This window comes from Cetorhinus maximus, chromosome 14, assembly GCF_964194155.1.
Source record: "Cetorhinus maximus chromosome 14, sCetMax3.hap1.1, whole genome shotgun sequence".
Classification (NCBI taxonomy): domain Eukaryota; kingdom Metazoa; phylum Chordata; class Chondrichthyes; order Lamniformes; family Cetorhinidae; genus Cetorhinus; species Cetorhinus maximus.
Genome location: NC_135892.1, coordinates 113,255,060 through 113,269,550, shown reverse-complemented (window position 1 = coordinate 113,269,550; position 14,491 = coordinate 113,255,060). Strand labels below are relative to the sequence as shown.

Genomic DNA, 14,491 nt, shown 5'->3' with positions numbered 1-14,491 from the left:
ACTCCCCATCAAGCCCCACTCCCCGTCACTCCCCATCGAGCCCCACTCCCCTTCACTCCCCATCGAGCCCCACTCCCCCGTCACTCCCCATCGAGCCCCACTCCCCCGTCACTCCCCATCGAGCCCCACTCCCCCATCACTCCCCCATCACTCCCCATCGAGCCCCATTCCCCATCGAGCCCCACTCCCCATCAAGCCCCACTCCCCATCGAGCCCCACTCCCCGTCACTCCCCATCGAGCCCCACTCCCCATCGAGCCCCACTCCCCTATCGAGCCCCACTCCCCCATCGAGCCCCACTCCCCGTCACTCCCCATCGAGCCCCACTCCCTATCGAGCCCCACTCCTCCATCGAGCCCCACTCCCCCATCGAGCCCCACTCCCCCATTGAGCCCCACTCCCCCATCGAGCCCCACTCTCCCATCGAGTCCCACTCCCCCATCGAGCCCCACTCCCCATCAAGCCCCACTCCCCATCGAGCCCCACTCCCCGTCACTCCCCATCGAGCCCCACTCCCCATCGAGCCCCACTCCCCCATCGAGCCCCACTCCCCATCGAGCCCCACTCCCCATCGAGCCCCACTCCCCCGTCACTCCCCATCGAGCCCCACTCCCCATCGAGCCCCACTCCCCATCGAGCCCCACTCCCCGTCACTCCCCATCGAGCCCCACTCCCCATCGAGCCCCACTCCCCCATCACTCCCCATCGAGCCCCACTCCCCCGTCACTCCCCATCGAGCCCCACTCCCCCATCACTCCCCATCGAGCCCCACTCCCCCATCACTCCCCATCGAGCCCCACTCCCCCATCACTCCCCATTGAGCCCTACTCCCCCATCGAGCCCCACTCCCCTATCACTCCCCATCGAGCCCCACTCCCCATCGAGCCCCACTCCCCATCGAGCCCCACTCCCCATCGAGCCCCACTCCCCCGTCACTCCCCATCGAGCACCACTCCCCCGTCACTCCCCATCGAGCCCCACTCCCCCGACACTCCCCATCGAGCCCCACTCCCCCGTCACTCCCCATCGAGCCCCACTCCCCCATCACTCCCCCATCACTCCCCATCGAGCCCCACTCCCCATCGAGCCCCACTCCCCCATCGAGCCCCACTCCCCGTCACTCCCCATCGAGCCCCACTCCCTATCGAGCCCCACTACCTATCGAGCCCCACTCCTCCATCGAGCCCCACTCCTCCATCGAGCCCCACTCCCCCATCGAGCCCCACTCCCCATCGAGCCCCACTCCCCCGTCACTCCCCATCGAGCCCCACTCCCCATCGAGCCCCACTCCCCATCGAGCCCCACTCCCCATCACTCCCCATCGAGCCCCACTCCCCATCGAGCCCCACTCCCCCGTCACTCCCCATCGAGCCCCACTCCCCATCGAGCCCCACTCCCCATCGAGCCCCACTCCCCGTCACTCCCCATCGAGCTCCGCTCCCCCATCAAGCCCCACTCCCCCATCGAGCCCCACTCCCCCATCACTCCCCATCGAGCCCCACTCCCCCGTCACTCCCCATCGAGCCCCACTCCCCCATCACTCCCCATCGAGCCCCACTCCCCCATCACTCCCCATCGAGCCCCACTCCCCCATCACTCCCCATTGAGCCCTACTCCCCCATCGAGCCCCACTCCCCATCGAGCCCCACTCCCCATCGAGCCCCACTCCCCCGTCACTCCCCATTGAGCCCCACTCCCCCGTCACTCCCCATCGAGCCCCACTCCCCCGACACTCCCCATCGAGCCCCACTCCCCCGTCACTCCCCCATCGAGCCCCACTTCCCCGTCACTCCCCATCGAGCCCCACTCCCCATCAAGCCCCACTCCCCATCGAGCCCCACTCCCCATCACTCCCCATCGAGCCCCACTCCCCATCGAGCCCCACTCCCCATCGAGCCCCACTGCCCATCGAGCCACACTCCCCCATCACTCCCCATCGAGCCTCACTCCCTGCCACTCCCCATCGCGCCCCGCTCCCCATCGCGCCCCGCTCCCCATCGCGCCCCGCTCCCCATCGTGCCCCGCTCCCCATCGAGCCCCGCTCCCCATCACTCCCCATCAAGCCCCACTCCCCGTCACTCCCCATCGAGCCCCACTCCCCGTCACTCCCCATCGAGCCCCACTTCCCGTCACTCCCCATCGAGCCCCACTCCCCGTCACTCCCCATCGAGCCCCACTCCCCGTCACTCCCCATCGAGCCCCACTCCCCCATCACTCCCCATCGAGCCCCACTCCCCATCGAGCCCCACTCCCCATCACTCCCCATCGAGCCCCACTCCCCATCGAGCCCCACTCCCCATCGAGCCCCACTCCCCATCACTCCCCATCGAGCCCCACTCCCCATCGAGCCCCACTCCCCATCGAGCCCCACTCCCCATCACTCCCCAACCTCAGCGGCTCCCAGCCTGACACCCAAGCTTTAACAATTCCTCTTTTGATATGGATTTGATTTTTGTCTCTATCAAAATCAGCTCTCCTCTTAAGTGCGTGATTAGTTTAATGCACCTCCTGTTAAATGAAAGGAGGGACAAGAGGAGGTTTAAGGCATAATGAGAATCTGATCACTGGCCATTTATCCCTATAGCAACCACAGCTTACCCTTTAGTTTAACCAACCTGTTTTTCTCAACGCTGTGCGTACGGACAACTTTCTGTAGCCTGTAGAGTGCTACTCCTCTCCAGTAAGGACAAATAAATTATACCCTGTGGTGCTTGAAGTGAAGAGATGGACAAGCCATTTATCATTCTGCGACCCCAGTAATTGCTTCAGTCAAACTAACAGAGCTAATGAAAACCAGAAACAGGAATAAAGGCAGAAAGACTTACCTTTCTATAGCACCTCCCACGAGTTCAGGATATCCTCCTACCATTATGAAGTACTTTTGAAGAGTAATCACTATTGTAATGTAGGAAACATGGCAGCCAGGTTTTTTTTTCGCACAGCAAGATCCCGCAAACGGCCTTGTGATAATGGCCAGAAAATTCCTTTTAGTGATGGTGATGGAGGGATAAATATTGGCCCAGCACACTGGAGAACTCCTCTGCCCTTCTTCCAATAGTGGACATGGGGTCTTTTACATCCACCTGGAAATTTTAACCTTGGCTTAACACCCTGCCTGAACGATGGCATCTTTGACAGTGCAGCACTGCCTCAGTACTGCAGCCTGGTGTCTGGAGTGGAACCCATGACCCAGCTGACTGAGGTGAGAAGCTTGTGGGTTCAAGTCCCTCTCCGGGGATAGGAGTGGGGAGGCCTCCCTGGTATTCCATGTTCTCTATCACTCTCTTGCTTTCCCTAAATCGCTCAACGTTCCAGGTAGATAACTTGGTCCCAATCCTCAGCCCGTGCCAATCTATTCCTGGTGGCTGGAAAGTGCCCTGAGACAGTCCAAAGGGAAGTGGCTGTGCTCTAACTGGCACCTCACAATGCTAGTGCAGCCTATCAGGAATCGCATCTATTCAGGAACCTCCAGATCATCCCCAGCATGGCAGTTAAGGAAAGTTGGTAAAACAGCCACTCCATCCTCACTACACTGGAACTTTTACATCTGATTTTCTGGGTTCATGAGCAGCCCGCCTAAGACAGGTGGGAACCTGATGCTACTAAAGCAACAAATTGCATTTATATAGCACTGTTAACATCCTAAAATGTCCCATGATGCTTCACGGGAGTGAAATCAGGCAAAATTTGGCACCGAGCTACATAAGGAGATATTGGGGACAGGAGACCAAAAGCTGGGTCGGAGAGGTAGGTTTTAAGGAATATCTTAAAGGAGGAGAGAGAGGTGGAGAGGTTTAGGGAGGGCATTCCAGAGCTGAGGGCCCAGGCAGCTGAAGGCCTGGTCACTGCTGGTGGGGCGAATAAGATCAGGAATGTGCAGGAGGCCAGAATTGGTGAATTGCAGGCGTCTTGGCGGCTTGTGGGGCTGGAGGAGGTTACAGAGATAGAGAGGGAGTAAGGTCATGGAGGGATTTGAAAGCAAGGGTGAGAATTTGAAAACTGAGGTGTTGCCATGTGGAGAGCCACCATAGTGACTGAACACAGGGGTAATGGGTGAAAGGGATATGTTGCAATTTAGGATACGGACATCAGAGCTTTGGATAAGCTGAAGTTTATGGAGGGTAGGAGACAGCCACAAGTGCATTTGAATAGTTGAATCTTGAAGTAACAAAGGCATGGATGAGGATTTCATCAGCCAATGAGCTGGGGAGGGGAAGGGTGATGATACACGGATGATATAGGTGATGTTGGTAGTAGAAAGGATACAGGATCTCAGAAGCTCAGGTAGGGGCCAGGTTGGGTGTCAAGGTTACAAACGGTATGATTCAGCCTTAAAAAGTGACTGGGAAGAGGGGTGTACCATGTACATGCGCGCGTGCACGTCCATACACATGTGTACACACATGTACACATAGATACACACTTTCTGATGGCAGACAGTGGATAGAGATTGGGGATCTTGAACATATTCTTTCATTCCCAAACTCAGGAACCCTGAAGCCAGTTAGAGGACTTGGGGGCATTTGCCCAGAGCTGATCCAATCCAGAGTCAAACCTTTGGAGGGGAAGGCGGCGGGGAGTCTTTCTAGCCTGGCTCTCTGACTACACCATTGGTACCTTTACCCCATTAATCCAGCTTCCCTTTTTTTAAAATCATCAGTTATGATGATTTCATCCTTTTTGCCCAACTCAATGAGAGCGATTGTGACGTCATCACGATCATGAGACTTTGTAACATGAAACAATTCATTGCAACTCTTTGCTTAGCAACATGGAATGACAGTGATTACTCTGCTTAGCAACATGGAATGACAGTGATTACTTTGCTTAGCAACACGGAATGACAGTGATTACTTTGCTTAGCAACATGGAATGACAAACTTTATGGCATCATCCAGACAATGAATGGCCTTATTTCCCTGACTGTGCGACAAAGTGACATATCCCATTGCGAGGTTCTGAGCCATCTCGTTAGGAAATACTGCCCCAGGTTCATCCCAGTTTGGCACCTCTGTAGCCGAGGATGGCAAACGGAAGTTACTGAGTGGGGATAAGTATGCCAAACCCATACACACTGGGAAGAAAAGAAAAAATGGGAGCAGCAGCCAGGAAAAGCTACCCGCCAAGCGAGAGAGAGAGAAACAGGAGCTTTTTCAATGGTAAATAAATCGCGCCTTTGGGAAGCACAAAGAGTTTTCATCAATGCTGCATTCACCTTAAGTTTTGAAGAGAGAGTTGAGACTATTTCCCCTGCAGCAGAGAAAGCTAAGGGCAGATTTAATAGATGTTTTTAAAGCTATGAAGAATTACTTAGAATTTACAGCCATTTGGCCCAGTGTTTATACTACCTATGAGCCTTCTCCCATTTTACTTCATCTCACCCTATCAGCATAACCTTCTATTTCTTTCTCCCTCATGTATTTTTATTTTTAACCCCCCCCTTAAAGGGAGTGATTTGTTTGAACTCCTTCCTCTGATAACAAGTTCCACATTCTCAGCAGTCTCTGGGTAAAGAAATTTCTCCTGACTCCATAATGGTGACTTTCTTACAGTTATGAGCCCCTAGTTTTAGTCCCCACCCCCACCCACCGGCAGCAAGTGGAGACATCTTCTCTGCATCTACCATATCAAACTCTTTCACATCATTAAGTTTCAGCAGAATGAAATAACAAAGGTTTGCAGCCCATTTTGGGAATTGCTCTATAGTGAAGCCCTGGAAGACTATGGCATAGAAAGACTCCAGTGGTGCCTATGGCTGATCTTAGCTCAAGCAATCCAAAAATTATTTCTACTGCCCCACGTTCTTTCAATATCCTTGCATCTCCCTCTGCTCCCGATTTTATCCGATCTTTCCTTAAAAGGCGCATTGCTCCCTACTGCCTCAGTCATTCCCTGTGCCAAAGCAACCCATGCTCTAACAATTCTATGTCAAGAAATTTACCTCCATTTCTCTCCCCATTCTCATACTGACAATAAATTCCTGTCTCAAACAAGAAATACTCTTACCCTATGTTCACCCCACTGAAACCCTTTGTAATTTAAACAACTTTTTAAATCTCCTCTTACCCTTCCCTGCACTAGTGGGAAAACCTCAAGTTTCTTCTTTAAACTGTAGCTTCCCATCCCAGAAGTCATCTTAGCAAATCCACGATTTCAACTTTAAGCTCAGTGGGCAGCAGCCTTGCCTCAGAGTTGGAAGGTCCTGTGTTCAAGTCCCACTCGAAACACTTTAACAAAACAAAAATTCCAGGCTTACACTTCCAGTGCAGTATCGCGGGAGTGCTGCACTGTCAGGGGTGCTGTCTTTCAGATGAGATATCAAACAGAAGTCATGTCTGCCCTCCCAGGTGGATGTAAACAAAATATGTGATTGGGAAAAAAGAGCAGGGGTGTTCTTCCTGGTAACCTGACCAATATTTATCTCTCGAGCAACATCACTGGGACCAATTATTTGACCATTTGTTTAATTACTGTCTACGGTATCTGGCATTATCACAATGACTATGCTTCAGAATTACTTCTCTCCTCTTTATTCTCTCTCTCTCTCTCTCTTTCTCAATAATGAGGGTCCTGAAACTGTGCATAGGTAACCGATGTGGCTTCTATTTCTCTGGAGGTCCATGAAGATTTACCCTCTCTGGCACATCCTGGAAGACAGTAGCAACATAAAGAGCTACTGCTCGGAGTGTGGGGCACCATGGCCATTCCCCACCTTGTCGCACATACAAGGCAGCAGCGCAGTTTTCCAGTTGCTTGTACAGAGGTTTCCCAGTATCAAAGGGCAATGATCATTGACGACTGGAGAAAGAAAGCTATCAATCGTGATTTTGAAAGCTGTGAAATCTCATCTTTGACTTCAAATCTCTTTAACCTCATCCCTCCCTTTCTCTGTAATCTCCTCGAACCCTCTGGCTGCCTTCAGTTCTGAAGTTTTGCCCATCCCCAATTTTATTGGTGACGGTGCTATCAGCTGTTTGGGCCCTAACTCTGGAATTCCTCCCTAAACCTCTCCACGTCTCTAGCTCCCCTTTCTCCTTTAAGACGCTCCTTAAAACCAACTCTTTGATCCAGATTTTGGTTGAATGCCCTAACATCTCCTTATGTGTCTTGGGGTCAGATTAGGTTTGGTATCATTCTCGTGAAGCTGCTTGGGTTAAAGGCGTTAGATAAATGCAAGTCCTTGTTGTTGAACCAAATCTGACCCGCTGTTTAAGACTCAGCCCATCGCAAGATCGGTTCTGCTGCCAAACTCACGGGCACCTTATTTAAACCCTCTTCTTTCTGTAAGATGGAAATGCTGAGACGACATTCAGAAATGGACACACGATACATGCTGTACCCATCAGAATAGAACCAACAGCGGAAAGCACGACAGGAGCTGGTTCTACAGAGCCAGCCACTCCACCAGAAGTAGCAGGTAATGGTGAAAGTACTGATTCAAATTATGAGAGGTTTTTAAAAAAAACCAAGGTTTTTATAAGATGTTGAAAGCCTGTTTCCTGTGACAAAATGGTGAGTAACTAGAGGGCATAGTTTTAACAAACTGAGGGGCAAGGATGAGCACAATTCTTTTTACATAACAAGTTGTGGTTTGGAATACGCTGGCTGAATGGCCGCTGGAAACAGGTTAACTTGTATTGTTAAAAGGGAATTGAATAAATACTTGAGATTTTCAGGGTTTTGAGGAAGCGGCAGGGGAATGCGATTAATCGGATAGCTCTTTGTGCTGACTGACCTTCTGTGCTACATTATCCGATGAGTCATCTCGGAGTTTGTAGTCACATATAGGCCAGGTCAGGGCTGAAGGAGGCCACTAGTGAGTATAACAGCTAGGTATGGCAGCGTGTAGTTGGTTCTGTTATTGGGTAATCCAGGGCCTGGCTAACTAATCCAGATGAGCTCAAATTCCGTGATCAAAGTTTAGAAATAAATCTGGCGAAGTAAAGCTGTTATTAGTTGCAGTGAGGATGAAAATTGGCGTATGCCAATCGGTGTAAAACAGGCTTGACCAATCTTTACACGTGGCGGTGGGGGGGGCACTTTTCAAAATGTTTCTCACTCAAGGGGCCAATGAACAAATTTTGGAAAAAGTAAAGTTTAGCACATTAAACATGAACTTCAAAAAAAAACTGAGGTATGAAAAGAAACAACTTGCTGACCAAAAAAAAAAGAGTAATAAGTAAAGATGAGTATTGGAGTGTAATAGAGTTTGAGGGCGAGTGCATTCAGCTCACTCCCAGTCTCAGGCTCCTCACTCACTCACCCTCCCCCACTGTGAGAGTGGACCAGAGTGCCTGATGGTATGTGTGGGTGAGGGTGAATGAGAACCCTGAGACTGGGAGTGAGCCAGACTTATGGATGCTCTTTGCCCCTGAACAGACACTCCCCACACAAACACACCCCACACTCACACACTGCCCGTGCACACAATCTCTCCTCCTCCCCTCTCTCTACACCCTCCCTCTCTCAAAACCCTCACACTTTCTCCCCCTCACTTTCTCTCTCTCTCTCCCCTCATAAGCTCTCTCCCCCTCACACTCTCTATCCCCCCTCACTTTCTCTCTCCCTTCACACGCTCTCTCGCTCCTCCACACTCTCTCTCTCTCTCCCCCCTTCAGACTCTCTCTCTCACAAGCCACCCCAGCCCACCTGGGCCCTGCTCTGGACGCCTGGGCCCCGCTCTGGATGTCGGGGCCCCGCTCTGGACGTCTGAGCCCCGCTCTGGACGTCTGGGCCCCGCTCTGGACGTCTGAGCCCCGCTCTGGACACCTGGGTCCCGCTCTGGACACCTGGGCCCCGCTCTGGACACCTGGGCCCCGCTCTGGACACCTGGGCCCCGCTCTGGACACCTGGGCCCCGCTCTGGATGCCTGGGCCCCACTCCCCAGGCCCCGCTCTTCGGCTTCCCAACTCTTGGCTCCCTGGGCCCTGAACTCACCGCCACTGATGCTCACTGCTCCTCCTATCACAGATTATTTCTCTCTTACATTTGCTGCTGATAGGCTCACTAGACTAGAATATAAAAGCAGGGATGTGCTGCTGAGGCTTTATAAGGCTCTGGTCAGACCACATTTAGAATATTGTCAGCAATTTTGGGCCCCGTATCTCAGGAAGGATGTGCTGGCCCTGGAGAGGGTCCAGAGGAGGTTCACGAGAACGATCCCAGGAATGGAGGGCTTAACATATGAGGAACGTTTGAGGACTCTGGGTCTATACTCGATGGAGTTTAGAAGGATGAGGGGGGATCTGATTGAAACTTACAGAATACTGAAAGGCCTGGATAGAGTGGATGTGGGGAAGATGTTTCCATTAGTAGGAGAGATTAGGACCCAAGGGCACAGCCTCAGAGTAAAGGGAAGACCTTTTAGAACAGAGATGAGGAGAAACTCCTTTAGCCAGAGAGTGGTGAATCTATGGAATTCATTGCCAGAGGAGGCTGTGGAGGCCAGGTCATTGAGTGTATTTAAGACCGAGATAGATAGGTTCTTGATTGGTAAGGGGATCAAAGGTTACAGGGAGAAGGCGGGAGAATGGGATTGAGAAACTTATCAGCCATGATTGAATGGCGGAGCAGACTCGATGGGCCGAATGGCCTAATTTCTGCTCGTATGTCTTATGGTCTTATAATGAGCGGCCTGTGATTGGAGGAGCAGGTCCAAGCAGAATCTTGCACTCAAACTTACCTGCTTGACCAGAAATTTGAAAACTGGCTCCGGGGGCCGCATAGAGGGGTTTTGCAGGCCACATGCAGCCTGCAGACCTTCCATTGGACAAGCCTGGCGTGAAAACACAAGTCCTTTAGGGAACTAAACCTGCTGTCACAATATGTGACTCCTGTCTCACGCCAACACAGTTAGCTCTTAACTGCCGTCCTTTGTCCAGCTTCCCAGAACAATTAGGGATGGATAATAAATGCCAACCTTGCCATCACCCAGGGCATGAGAGATAAATGGCAAAAGGAAATGGTAATGGGACAAATAAAGAAATATAAGATGGGTCTAGAGGCAGTGTTAATGGTCAGGGAGAATTTACAGGTGGTTGTGGGTGGGGGGGGGCGCGGCAGTGAGGGGTGGGCTAAGCATGGAACATGGGCCATGGAGAAGAAGGCTCCTCTAGTCCAGGAAACCGGTGGGAAAAGGTGGGTAGACCTAAATGGCATAGACCATCCACCAGCTGTGTTCCCATAGGGGATTCACATTAGCGTATTTTGTGTATCTTTTCATGAGTAATAACTTGAGCAATGCTGAAAAAAGACACATGTTGTCAAAACTTTTCGTCTTGCACTCATCAGGACAATTCACAAGAATACCAAATGTAAAGGGAACAACAATGTAGACTGCACGAGAAGAGAGTGCTGTTTGGTTGGCAAGTGGACTCTGATAGGTAGAAATGTTGCCATGAAGAATACACTGGTTAACTGATGACTGACAGTTGACTGCCAAGCTTTGTGTAAATTCAAGAAGCCAGGCAGTAATAACTTGCTCAGCTACATTCTACATAACTCTTAAACTTCCAGATGATAAGAAACTGCAGTGACTGGATGTTATGTAGATCACACCAGTGGTTAAAAAAGAGACATGCATTGTTTAAACATTAATTTGCTCTATATATAAAAAAACTGCTGGCACCTGCTGCCTTGTGACTTGCTTTCTGATTATTCAGCAAGATATCACAGTTAACAAGCTGTTTGGTTGGCAAGACATGTTGTCAAATCATGAGGGAGAGAACACGATTTGCAAGGATCTGAAATGCAGCCTCCCCATGAAATGAAAATATCCCATAATTGTTTTCTGGTGGTTGAACTATGAACAACACTTCTTACTCAGCAACCATTTTATTTTTATTTTTTTTTATTTAAGTGAGCTGAGTGACTCAGCTTCAGAATTTGATTGCCAAGAGTTCCAAGATCATCACAGCCAACAGTAAACTAATCTCTTCACTTACTTGGTACCAGCTGATAATTGAAAGCTGAGAACAGAGGGTGGCATTAAGGAACCTTGGCAAAATTGAAGCCAACGGGAGCGTTCCACTGGCTAGAGACATACCTGGCACAAAGGAAAATGGTTCTGGTTGTTGGAAGCCAAACATCTCACCCCTCCCCAGTGCATCGCTGCAGGAGTTCCTCAGGGTTGTGTCCTAGGCCCTACCATCTTCAGCTGCTTCATCAATGGCCTTCTCACCATCCTAAGGTCAGAAGTGGGGATGTTCGCTGCTGATTGCACAATGTTCAACACCATTCGTGACTCCTCAGATACTGAAGCAATGCATGTCCAAATGCAGCAAGACCTGGACAGCATTCAGGCTTGGGCTTGATAAGTGACAAGAAACATTCATGCCACACAAGTGCCATGCAATAACCATCTTCAACAAGAGAGAATCTAACCATCACCCCATGACATTCAGTGGCATTACCATCACTGAATCCCTTACTACCAACATCCTAGGGGTTACCATTGACCAAAAACTGAACTAGACCAGCCATACAAATACTGTGGCTACAAGAGCATGTCAGAGGCTGGGAATTCTGCAGAAAGTAACTCATCACCTGACTCCCCAAGGCTTGTGCACCATCTACAAAGCATGAGTCTTACTTACTGCAGCTGTACAGGGCCTTGGTGTGACCACACCTGGAGTGTTGTGTGCAGTTTTGGTCTCCTTACCTAAGAAAGGATATACTTGCCATAGAGGGAGTGCAGCGAAGGTTCAGCAGACTGATTCCTGGGATGGCAGGATTGTCGCATGAGGAGAGATTGGGCTGACTAGGCCCTGTATTCACTGGAGTTTAGAAGAATGAGAGGAGGTGTCATTGAAACATATAAAATTCTGACAGGGATGGACAGGCTGGATGCAGGGATGATGTTTCCTCTGGCTGGAAGGGTCTAGAACAAGGGGTCACAGTCTCAGGATACGGGGTAGGCCATTTAGGATGGAAATGAAGAGAAACTTCTTCACTCAGAGGCTGGTGAACCTGTGGCATTCTCCACCACAGAAGACTATGGATGCTAAGTTACGGGATATATTTTAAAAAGAAATAGATAGATTTCTGGTCTCTAAAGGCATCAAGGGCTTTGAGGAGAGTGTAGGAGTATGGCATTGAGAAAAAGGATCAGCCATGATCATATTGAATGGCGGAGCAGGCTCGAAGGGCCAAATGGCCTACTCCTGCTCCTAGTTTCTATGTTTCAATGAGTCAGGAGGGTGGTGAAATACTCTCCACTTGCCTGGATGAGTGCAGCTCCAACAATGCTCAAGAAACTTGACACCATCCAGGACAAAGGAGCCCGCTTGATTGGCACCCCATCAAGCACTTTAAGGGTTTACTCATGCCACCACCGATGCCTGGTAGCAGCAGGGTGTACCATCTACAAGACGCACTGCGGCAAATCACCAAGGCTCCATTGGCAGCGCCTTCCAAACCCGCAATCTCTACCACCTGCATGGATAAAAGCAGATGCATGAAGCACCACCACCTGCTAGTTGCCCTTCAAGTCACTCACCATCCTGACTTGGAACTATATCGCTGTTCCTTCACTGTCACTGGGTCAAAATCCTGGAACTCCCTCCCTAACAGCACTGTGGGAGGACTTGTATCACGGGGACAACAGCTTTTCAGGAAGGTGGCTTGGTTCAAGTTGGAATTCCAAGATCAAAGCCCAGAGCCTTCACTCCATGATGTTTGAGCAAACTAAATGGATTGAACAAATTAAATCACACAAAATAAGACAGGGCCATGGGAATGGAAAAGGAAATAGCAGAGACTTTGAACAAGTATTTTGGATCTGTCTTTAAAGTGGAAGCATTAAAAAAAATCCCAAGAATAGTAGAAAAGCTGGAGGCAAAAAGGAGAGAGGAACTAATCATTAGGAAAAAGTAATATGAAAACTAACGGGACTTTTTCCCAGGGTGGAAGAATCAATTACTAGGGGACATAGATTTAAGGTGAGAGGAGAAAACTCTAGAGGAGATGTGTGGGGCAAGTTTTTTACGCAGAGGGTAGTGAGTGTCTGGAATTCGCTGCCAGAGGAGGTGGTGGAAGCAGGTACGATAGTGGTGTTTAAGAGGCAGCTTGACAAATACATGAATAGGATGGGAATAGAGGGATATGGACCCCGGAAGAGCAAAATGTTTTAGTTTGACGGGCAATATGATCGGCGCAGGCTTGGAGGGCCGAAGGGCCTGTTCCTGTGCTGTACTTTTCTTTGTTCTTTGTTCTTTAAAGGCTGACAAGTCCCTGGGACCATGAGATCTGCATCCTAGGGTCTTAAAAGAAGTGGCTGCAGAGGATATAGGTGCATTAGTTGTAATCTTCCAAAATTCTCTAGATCCTGGAAGGGTCCCAATGGATTGGAAAATCAGAAACGTACCACCATGATTCAGGAAAGGAAGGAGACAGAAAGCAGGAAACTATACACCAGTTAGCCTAACATCTGTCATAGAGAAATTGCTAGAACCTATTATTAAAGAGGTTGTGGCATGACATTTAGGAAATCATAATACAATCAGGCAGAGTCAACGTGGATTTGTGAAAGGGAAATCATGACAAATTTATTAGAGTTCTTTGAAGATGTAACAAGCAGAGCAGATAAAGGGGAACCAGTAGATGTAGTGTATTTGGATCTCCAAACGGCACCTGATAACGTGCCACATATAAGGTTACTGCACAAGATAAGAGCTCATGGTGTTGGGGGTGATATATTAGCAGGGATAGAGGGATTGGCTAACTAATAGAGAGTTGGATAAGTGGGTCATTTCAGGTTGGCAAACTGTAGCCAATGGAGTGCCATAGGGATCAGTGCTGTGTCCTCAACTATTTAAGATCTATATTAATGACTTAGATGAAGGGACCGGCTAAATTTGCTGATGATACAAAGATAAGTGAGTGGGCAAAAACTTGGCAGATGTAGTATAATATGGGGAAATGTGAGGTGACCCACTTTGGCAGGAAGAATAAAAAAGCAGTACAGAGGGATCTGGGTGTCCTTGTATATGAATCACAAAAGGTCAGCATGCAGGTAATGCAAGTAATTCAGAAGGCAAGTGGAATGTTACAAGGGGAATACAGTATAAAAATAGGGGAGTCTTGTTAGAGCTATACAGCACATTGGTGAGACTGCACCTGGAGTACTGCGTATAGTTTTGGTCTCCTTACTTAAGGGCCTGAATCTTCTGGTCGGCGTGTGGGGGCGGACCCCGCTCGCCGAAGCGTAAAATGACGCACGGTGATGTCGGGCGTGCGTCCCAACGTCACCGCGCGTCATTCTGATCTTCAGTTCGGTGGGCGCACGCTAAAGTCGGCTGCGCTCCTGCCGAACTGTCAAAGGCCTGTTAAGGCCATTTAAAAATCAATTGTAACAATTAACAGGGCTGCCCGTCCAACCTTAAGGTTATCGGGGGGGCAGGTGAAGAGCCCAGGCGGCCTTCGCATTTTTCATGGAACCTCATCCACGGGTGGGATGAGGTTTCATGAAGGGTGTATAAGTTTAATAAAAATTT

General features: G+C 49.9%; 1 protein-coding gene across 4 annotated transcripts in view; it reads left to right on the top strand.

The window, feature by feature from the left end:
* phactr2 (phosphatase and actin regulator 2) overlaps positions 1-14,491 on the top strand; it is a 132,942-nt gene that overhangs the window by 83,949 nt on the left and 34,502 nt on the right. For all 4 annotated transcript variants that reach the window (XM_078557498.1, XM_078557497.1, XM_078557495.1 and 1 more), the window contains one exon: positions 7,288-7,416. In XM_078557498.1, the coding sequence (XP_078413624.1) occupies positions 7,288-7,416 (129 nt within the window). The remainder of the gene's footprint in view (positions 1-7,287; positions 7,417-14,491) is intronic.